Source organism: Schistocerca gregaria, chromosome 7, assembly GCF_023897955.1.
Source record: "Schistocerca gregaria isolate iqSchGreg1 chromosome 7, iqSchGreg1.2, whole genome shotgun sequence".
Taxonomy (NCBI): Eukaryota; Metazoa; Arthropoda; class Insecta; order Orthoptera; family Acrididae; genus Schistocerca; species Schistocerca gregaria.
Window position 1 is genome coordinate 378008155 of NC_064926.1, and position 10044 is coordinate 378018198.

The window sequence follows — 10044 nt, forward strand, 5'->3', positions numbered from 1 at the left end:
TCATGACACTGTCCACTCCATCCAGCTACTCTTCCAGGTCCATTGCTATCTCCGACAGAATTACAATGCCATCGGGAAACCTCATCGATTTTATTTCTTCTCCATATAATTTATTCCTACTCCAAATTTTTCTTTTGTTTCCTCTCCTGCTTGCCGATTATACAGATGGATAACATTGGGGATAATCTGCAACCCTGTCTCACTCCCTTCCCAACCACTGCTTCCCTTTCATACCCCTCAACTCTTATAACTGCCATCTGGTTTCTGTACAAATTGTAAATAGCCTTTCGCTCCCGTATTTTACCCCTGCCATCTTCAGAATGTGAAAGACAGTATTGCAGTCAACATTGTCAAAAGTTTTCTCTAATTCTACAAATGCCAGAAACGTAGGTTTGCCTTTCCTTAATCTAGCTTCTAAGATCAGTCGTAGTGTCAGTAGTGCCTGGCGTGTTCCAACATTTCTACGGAATCCAAACTGATCTTCCCCAAGGTCGGCTTCTATCAGTTTTTCCATTCATCTGCAAAATATTCGTGTTTGTATTTTGCAAGCGTGTCTCATTAAGCTGATAATTCGGTACCTTTCACATCTGTTAACACCGGCTTTCTTTGGAATTGGAATTATTATATTCTTCTTGAAGTCTGAGGATATTTCGCCTGTCTCATACATCTTGCTCACCAGATCGAAGAATTTTGTCATGACTGGTTCTCCCAAGGCTATCAGTAATTCTAATGTAATGTTGTGTACTCCCAGGGCCTTGTTTCGACTTAGGTATTTTATTGTCCTGTCAAATTCTTCACGCAGTATCATATCTCCCATTTCGTCTTCATCTATGTTTTCTTCCATTTCCATAGTATTGCCCTCAAATACATCACCCTTGTATAGACTCTCTATATACTCCTTCCAGCCATCTGCTTTCCATTATTTGTTGAGGATGGGTTTCCCATTTGAGCTCTTGATATTAACACTAGTGGTTCTCTTTTCTACAAAGGTCTCTTTAATTTTCCTGCAGGCAGTATCTATCTTATCCCTAGTGATACATGCTTCTACAGCCTTACATTTGTCCTCTTGCCATTCCTGTTTAGCCATTTTGCGCTTCCTGTCGATCTCATTTTAGAGACGTTTGTATTTCTTTTTACCTGCTTCATTTATTGCATTTTTAGATTTTCTCCTTTCATCTATTAAATTCAATATCTCATCTGTTACCCTATGATTTTTACTAGCCTTCATGGTTTTGCTTACTTTATCCTCTGCTGCCTTCACTATTTCATCTCTCTCCTAGAACATACATCTACTTAAACCTAACTAACCTGAGGACATCACGCACATTCATGCCCGAGGCAGGATTCGAATCTGAGATCGTAGCGGTCGCGCGGTTCCAGACTGAAGCGCCTAGAACCGCTTGGTCACAGCGGCCGGCTTTCATCTCTCAAAGCTACCCATTCTTCCTCTCTGTATTTCTTTTCCCTGTATTTGTCAGTCGTTCCCTGATGCTCCCTCAGAAACTCTTAATAACCCCTGGTTCTTTCAGTTTGTCCAGGTCCCATCTTCTTAAATTCCTACTTTTTTGCAGTTTCTTCAGTTTTACTCTATAATTCATAACCAATAGATTGTGGTTAGAGTCCACATCTGCCCCTGGACATGTCTTACAAATTAAAACCGGGTTCCTAAATCTCTGTCTTACCATTATATAATCTATCTAAAGCCTTCCAGCGTCTCCAGGCCTCTTCCCCGTATACAACCTTTTTTCATGAGTCTTAAACCAAGTGTTAGAGATGATTAAGTTATGCTCTGTGCAAAGTTCTACTAGGTGGCTTCCCTTTTCATTCCTTACCCCCAGTCCATATTCACCTACTACTTTTCCTTGTCTTTCTTTTCCGACAGTCGCGTTCCAGTCGCCCAAGACTACTAAACTTTCATCTCCCTTAACTGTCTGAATAATTTCTCTTATCTCATGATACATTTCTTCTGTTTGTCATCTTCTGAGCTAGATGGCATATAAACTTGCACTACTGTGGTCGGCGTGAGTTTCGTGTCTATCTTGGCTATAATAATGCGATCAGTATGCTGTTCGTAGTAGCTTATCCGTGTCCCTATTTTTTATCATTATTAAACCCAGTCCTCCACTACCGTTATTTGATTTTGTATTTATAACCCTGAATTCACCTGACCAGAAGTCTTGTTCCTCCTTCCACCTTAATTTTTCCAAATACACAATTCATTAGATCATTTGTGGCGTTGACTAATTTGGCAACTGTGTTCTTTTTAGACTGAGTCTCATTGCGAAGTGTACGTATTTTTGTGGTAATCCAGGAACGCTTCCTGGCTAAGACACAGGAATTGAAGTAGACACAGACATCTGGGGGTCAAAATCGCGTAATAACTTCCTAATCCGTGATGTCGGGGGTAGACTCGTGTTACATATACTGTTTTTTTTTATTAAATTAGTGTTTAGTCGTTCTGGTATCTTGGTAAGTTGTAATTCATTTGTATTAGAACGAAGCTTATTTTATAGTGTTTCTCGTTGATTTATAGAATATTAAACTATGGCGTAGGAGAAAAATTAATCATCAACAGTCTATTGTCTTCCTTCACTAACTAAATCAGCAGAATGTAGACGGGCTTTCTCGTTCGGTAGAAACTCCGATTGCAGTTTCCTTAGTTGCCTTTTCATATCTTGTCACCGAATGACATCTCGGTTGTTAATAACAGAGGCGAACTGTGACAGCCACAGCCCTTCGATGCAGTGCTTAACACAAAACATTATCTTTGTGGGACTAGATGCATATCCTTATATTTTGAGAACTCACACTGGTCTATGCTCTGCTTTTTGTAAGCACCAACCATAATTTTGAGTTTATGAGGTTACTGCACAATGGTTTACCATTACTTCCTAAAATCGATTTTTTTTGTTTTTGTTTTTCATTTGTAGGTCGGCTGTCTGTCCATTTTTAAGGCCTCTTTTTCTAAGGAACGTGTAACGGTACAAAGTTGGAATTTATGCCAGATACTATTGTTTACGTTCTTTGTTAATGTAAGAAGTTTAATACCCAAGTCAATGTAATCAAAAGATATTGTCATAAGTGTCACATATTTTGATAACCGCAAACTGTCATGAAATTCATAAGAAGGAGGTCTGGGTGGACTAGCTGTAAGGTGTGTGCTTCCAACACGATTAATCATGCGAACGAGTCTCGTTCAGATCATGTATTTTTCAGTCTTCCTTTCAACCTTACCTTAAGCTCTCAACAATATGAGATATTGCCCGATACAACAAGTGGTTCGGATACCACGTTAAACAATACGTCCCCTTTCTCCGGTGGATCTCTTGGGTACGCCAGGGACATGAAAGGAGCAGAAGTGGCATCCAGTTGAAAGACCTGCACCAGGTTTTTGAGATACACAGAATTATTATTATTATCTATTAACAGAAATTATGTTTTGATTCAACCTCCAGACCGTGAGTCCTACTTACATTTGTTTCTGTAGATAAACTTGACCTTGGTGGATTACATACATCAAAACTCTTCACTTAATATGCTGCATGAGAAGAGATCACTACGCCCTTACCTATGTAATTACATGAGATGAAATGCGGTATAAAAACGTAAAGATAGGAATTTGCTCGATATATTGCCTCTGCGTTTATCCAGCGCTACAAATAACATAAATACACACATTAGCACAGAACAACAAGTGGAAAGCACCACTTCCTTCAGAAATTTCCGCATCCTAGTGCGTTTCCAGTTCGTGCAGCAGGTTGTTATGTGATTTTGTTTCAGTAATTACAAAACCAAGTCAAAAGCACGCATTGTGTAGCAATGGAGCATGGCGCTCGAGGATCTGGAGAGACTTATAGAATTTGGCGGGGAGGGGGGGGGGGGGGAGGGGGGGCGTGGTTAATAGGTTTATTTGAAATTTATACATGCATGTCTGACCAAACAATGTCAACGTTGTGCAGTAGGATTTGGCATTGCTTATGACACTATTTCAGGAATTAAGCATACTTAAAGGTTTGAATTATACATGAGACGTGTTCGTTAAGTAATGCAATACAGTTTTCCTCGGTCAGTTTTGGTAGAAAGAAGTGCAGACTTTCTTATGGGACTTCGTGAAATATTTCCGCTACAGTGCCTATAGTGTCATGAACTTCCGATAGGTGGCGGCGCAATACATGAGCATAAAAATGGCGTCTGTAATGGAGATGCGTTCCAAGCGGAGACTTGTCATTGAGTTTCTTTTGGCAGAAAACAAGAGCATCGCAGATACTCGTAGGCGATTGCGCAATGTCTGCGGTGACCTGGCAGTGAACAAAAGCTTGGTGAGTGGTTGGGCGAGGTGTATTCCGTCATCGCAAGAAGCTCGCGCAAATCTGTCTGATCTCTCGCAGGCGTCTGTGACTCTTGCAGTGTTGTAACGTGTGGACACTATCACTCGAGATGATCGGCGGATCGCAGTCAAACACCAAGTTGCACAACTGGACGTCTTTATGGATAGTGCTGACAAACTGGTCGTACTCAAAACTGTTTATCATCTGGGATCCTCGTCGCCAGCGGACCAAAACAGGAATGAAGGACAATCTGTTCAGAGTTGCTTGCACGTTACAAGACTGATCGCGATAATTTTTCGTCGAACATCGTCACAGCCGATGAAACATGGATTCATCACTTCGAACTGCAAATAAAACGACAATCTATGGAGTTGTGCCACATCACCCTTCCTCCGAAGAGAAAGAAAAAGTTGATAGCCGCACCCTCTCCCGGTGAAGTCGTGGAGGAGGTCTTCTGAGACTCCGAAAGGGCTATGCCCTCGATCATGGCGCAGCTATCAATCCTGAAGTGTATTGTGCTGCTCTCAGGACACTGAAGTAAGGGTTGAGCGTGTTCGTCGTCACAAAAATACGAACGCCATCTCCTTCCATGAAAATGCAAGACCTCTCACAAGTCTGCACACCGGGGAAGAGTTCACAGAACTTCATTGGATTGTTGCTCCACATCCACCATACGATCAGAATCTCTCCCCTTCCGACTGTCATCTGTTAGTCTGTTTGGCCATAGGAAGCAGTACGTGGATGTGTGGAGGTTACTGATGCAGTAAAATCTTGCCTCCGACGTCGTTCAGTAGAGTGATACCATGTGGGCATTCAGGCCCTCTCAGTAGGGTGGAGATTACGTTGAAAAATAGGGTTTTGTAGCCAAAAGAAGGGGGAATGATATGGTGCATTGGAATATTGAATGGAATCAACCTGCTTTCAGAATAAAAAAACGAGTCGCATTACTTCCTGAAAGCCCCTCGTTATACATAAGGTATCAATTGCTATTGTGTCTCATCGGGCTGTATTGCACGACAAAACAAATTATGAGTAAAGCTTAACTGAAACAATACGGGTTTAATTTTCTAGTCAGCCTGTCAACGTCCAGATCATGTTTAAGTATTGAAATGATCCTTCTGAAGTGCCACCGTTTCTTGCTCTAATATTTAAACAGTACATTTTGTTCTCCCTAAAGCTGGAACACCCTATATAACAGGCTCACTTGAGTACAGGAAGTGTAACATTTTGCATTGTAGTATCACTACATGACGGCATGTTGTCGTTGGGAACAAACTGAAGTATGATAATCTTTTGTCTAAATCCACACACAGTAGCAGCTCAACGTTGTGTTCAGGTTAAAATCAATGGGTCTTTCATAGCTTACGTTGGCGACGGCCACAAAGCTGTTGATTCTGGTTGGTGTCTGTCGATTTCTGTCGATTCAGTCAGACATCTAGCTGAGTCTCCTTAGAGCGCACGTTTATCTATTGTAGCTGTGAACTGAAACTGAAGATCTACATCAACTTTTTTATAAGCTACAGATGATTATTTCTTTCTATTTTACAGTAATACAAAGACTAAATGAAACTGGAGAGCTTTCATTATGTTAAAGTAATCTTATTTCCGTGTAGGTGTAGTTTACCACAACCCTTACATAAATACATGACGGTGGTGTCTATTCTTTTACACGTGTCCAAAATAATAGAAATCATTTTGATCCAGCAGCCACTATGAAGTAAGATACAAAGGAATTACAGACATTGGTTGCAAGTGGACATTGATTTAAATCATTGGGGAAGTCGAAAATTTATGCTGGATCAGGATTCGAACCCAAGTCTCCGACATACTAGTCTGATGCGCTGTCCAGTGCGTCCGGACACAGTGGTCATCGTAACAATCGGACTACCCTAGTACACCTTCCACCAGACCCAAATTCTCGACTTATCCACACACCACTGTTGTAGTGCCCCTCTCCCATATTTCATCGATCGCCCGTGTGAGTTTGGGCCTGGTGAGAACTGGAGACATCATTGACTTCATCGCCTCAGTTATACATATATGGGATGTGTCTTTTCCTTTGGACAAAAATTTGATCCAACAGCCAGTACAATTTAAGACATATAGGAATTACAGACGCTGGCTGCCAGTGGGCATTGATTTAAGTCGTGCTGTTGCGATGACCACTGTGTCCGGATGGAGCACTGGTCAGCACTTCTCCCTAGTAAGCAGGAGACCTGCGTTCGAATCCCTGTCCAGCATAGATCTTCGACTTTGCCCACAGATTTAAATCAATGCTATCTCGCAGCTATTCTCTGTATTTTATACTGTGTCTTATTACATAATAGACGAAGTGAAATATTACCGAGTGTATATCCTCCATAGCACTGAATTTTCGTGTAGTTTTTTCCCTTTTTTGCATTTAACCTTTGCTTGTTATTTTCCAGTTCAGTTCTTGCAGTCCAGTTATATTTATTATCTATGCCACATAAATATTTTTCTTCTTCTTTAACTTTTACTGTCTTGACGATTGCACACCGCCTTCTTTGAATACTTACTGCTTTTGATTGTACTTATGATGTTCAGCTTCAGAAGTTAACTTATGCAACTGCGATTAGCATTTTACCTGAAATGCCTTATTTTATCAAGAAGCATTAATGAACATTTGTTTTGTAATTCTGTTACAGCAAACAATACAGCAGTGGAAATACGTTTTCTACGTGGCGATGACATTGTCAGTTATACCGTATTTCGTGTTCCTCATTCTTGGTTCTGTTGACGACCAGGAAATTAAATGGGAAGAGCGCAGAGAGAAGAAGAGAAAACAGAAACTGGGCCAATAAGTATGATTCTGAATTGTGCTGACGCTGTGTGGTACATACGATGCAGCAAAACGCAGCCGAAGCCAATAAGAAACTGGTCGTACTTCTGCCGAGATGCATGTATTGGGAGGAATTAAATCACGTCACAAGGACGCAGTCAGCGCTGGGTGACTGAATACGATAGCAGCGACGTGAACAGATCAAGAAGAATGTATTAAGAAGCGAGAGAAGAGAATGTGTGCTACTAACACACTAATACTTCTGACATGTTTATTACTAGTAGAATAAATGTTCCCGAATTTCCGTTAAAAATCTAATATTATGTTGTTTTGATATATTTGTAAGAAAAGCTATGAGAATCTCTTCTGCATTGCGAATATCGTAGCTGAGCCTACCTTTTTAAAATTCGAGAAAGATTGTTTCTTTCTTGACTGGGACGCAGTAGTGTAACAACTCATAAATGAGAATACAGCATGAAAATTCTGTTATAATTGAAAATATGAATTGAAGTCTTTCACTATCTATAATGAAACCGCCTATTGCCATATGATAATGTACAAACTGGGTTACCCTTGTGTTTATTGTTATGAGTGTGCAATTACCTTAATGAGCAGTAATTATTTAATTTTTTTTAATGAAGTCTATGATTTCGTTACTTCTCTCTTTTCTTTGATGTTCGGTATTGTGATATATCTTTTTAAAAAGCTTTGTGCTGCATTACTTGTGAAAACAGAATCTTGCAGGATTTGAGGTCTATGGCCTGCTTTTCACAAAAACAATTGTTTAACTCAGTCACATGTAATGAAACCACAGTATGAATATTTAATGGAGTCTATAAATGTATAAATGCATGTCATCTATCTGACTATTAAATGAAATCAGTGACTTTCAATGCTTCAGTATATAAGTTTTTAGTTCAGAGTGATTGCCAACAGATTCATGAAAATCTCATTTTTGATTGTCTTCCTACTAGAACATATAGCTGCATCCCTCCAAGGTTTCTCCTTTTTGTTTTCTTGAATGACACTGAAACAATGGCAGCAGGTTTAAGGTGGGCATAGGAATTACCTATACGCCCTAGCATAGCCTATTTCTTCTGCAAATAATAATTTCATTATGACTTACGAGACTAGACATTTTTGGCATGATTAGTAAATAATTAAGAGTGTGTGTTAGTTAGAAAATATTTTTAAATGCTCAGTAACATTCACATAATTCCTTCAGTTTGTTATCTCTTATGATAGTCTTAAATGTAACAAATTGCCAAATTTAGTGTTGTACATTATACTGTGCTAATATTTAATTCAAATATGAATATTAATTAACATTTTCTTAGTGTGTTATTCATTTGAGATGTTGTCATTTCAATAAATGTACATAGTAAAAACTGTAGTTGTTATCACAGATCAACTGACTTACAAAGAATGATATTTATTTTTTATTTTTAAAAATAATGAACTGTTTATATGAATAAAAATAATCGTAAGTTATCAATTTGGAGTTTTCTGTGCATCTTAGACTTGAATAATTGATTATTCTAACGCTCTCCTTGGATAAACTATATATAATATTGCATATAAAGGAACTGTTCAAAGTGTCGCTTTCATTGTAACAATAACACTGAATCTTGTAAACAGCAAAAACGTCTAGAAAGCATAAATACAACTGCCGTAGTATGATATGTGAGTGTGTTTATGACAATGATTTTTGGAGTTTGAATAACTATCCTGACAAAACTACGAAAATAGATTTTTAGCATAATGCTTTCATCTATTGTTCTTTCCCAATACTTTGTAGAATTGTGTACTTCACAACACAAGATGTTACTGAGGTCAAAAACATATATATAAAGGACGGAACTGTAGTGTTAAGAAGTACACGAAACACAAATTCTTAACGAGCCATTCATCTATTATCTACAGACTTTTATTTGATTCCTTGTGATTTATTTCTTATCCCACTACCATTTAAAGGAAAATGCAACCTTCCTTCTATTTCAACTAGTTCTGTTGACTGTATTATCATTTTATAGTTGACAGTTAAAGAATCATCGATCTTCCTGTGTCCCCACTAATCCGCCTGTATTCAGCAATATCACCAATTTCATAACGTAACGGTCACCCTCATCTGACATTTCTTAGCTTGTAAGTAAACTGTCCATTCCATCATGGCAGTGTGGTACAGCAACCATTTTGAATTATTTCAGAATAAAAGAAGTCATGGCTGCAAAGTTACTTAATATCAATAATGCGTTTCTCCATTTTGGGGCATCTTCAGGCTGTCTGCAAAACAAGAAAACAATCTGTCAGAAACAAATAGTCGAAGGTCCATGGTCCTATCTTGTACGACTGTGCAGATAGAGTAAACAAAATGTAACAGAAACTTACGTAAAAGTAGTTGAAATGTAACTCATCCGTCATAAAGTGGGCGCAAAAGTAACTCGATAAGTTGCCCATCCACCATAAAATTCTGTAAAATGGAAAGGAGACCTAATTAAATGAAGCATCAAAATTAAAAGAATTTTTAAAGATTTAATGAATTAAATTACAAGAACCGTAATTAAGAGGAAGGTTGTTTTACAGAGGTCTGATGATACCCCAAAAGGGCGAAACACGTTACTGATATTAAATAAGTTTGCAACCATGTCTCCCTTTATTCTGAAATACTTCAGTTAATTTTACTATTATTGAGCCAAGATTCTGTCATCGTTTCCACTTAGATCATTGAAGTCGTTATAGGTTGTGTGGAAATCTAAGTGATGGGTAGTACGAATACTATCGATTCTGTGATTGATTTAGGTCCAAATGTTTTCACATACAGCGTTTATGCATGGCCCAGTTCGGGATGTCTACAAACGCTGTTGCAGCCACCAGTGTGTACGCGTTGTCTGACTCCAGACGGCCCCCTGCTGCTTG

General features: G+C 38.8%; 1 protein-coding gene across 2 annotated transcripts in view; it reads left to right on the forward strand.

Annotated features, from left to right (window-relative positions):
• LOC126282084 (sialin-like) overlaps positions 1-8808 on the forward strand; it is an 87464-nt gene extending 78656 nt beyond the window's left edge. The window contains exon 9 of one of the 2 annotated variants that reach the window (XM_049981540.1): positions 6995-8808. In XM_049981540.1, coding sequence (XP_049837497.1) covers positions 6995-7150 — 156 coding nt within the window. In that variant the 3' untranslated portion in view covers positions 7151-8808. The remainder of the gene's footprint in view (positions 1-6994) is intronic. The other variant, XM_049981541.1, reaches the window with a different exon arrangement.
• Positions 8809-10044: the final 1236 nt, after the last annotated feature.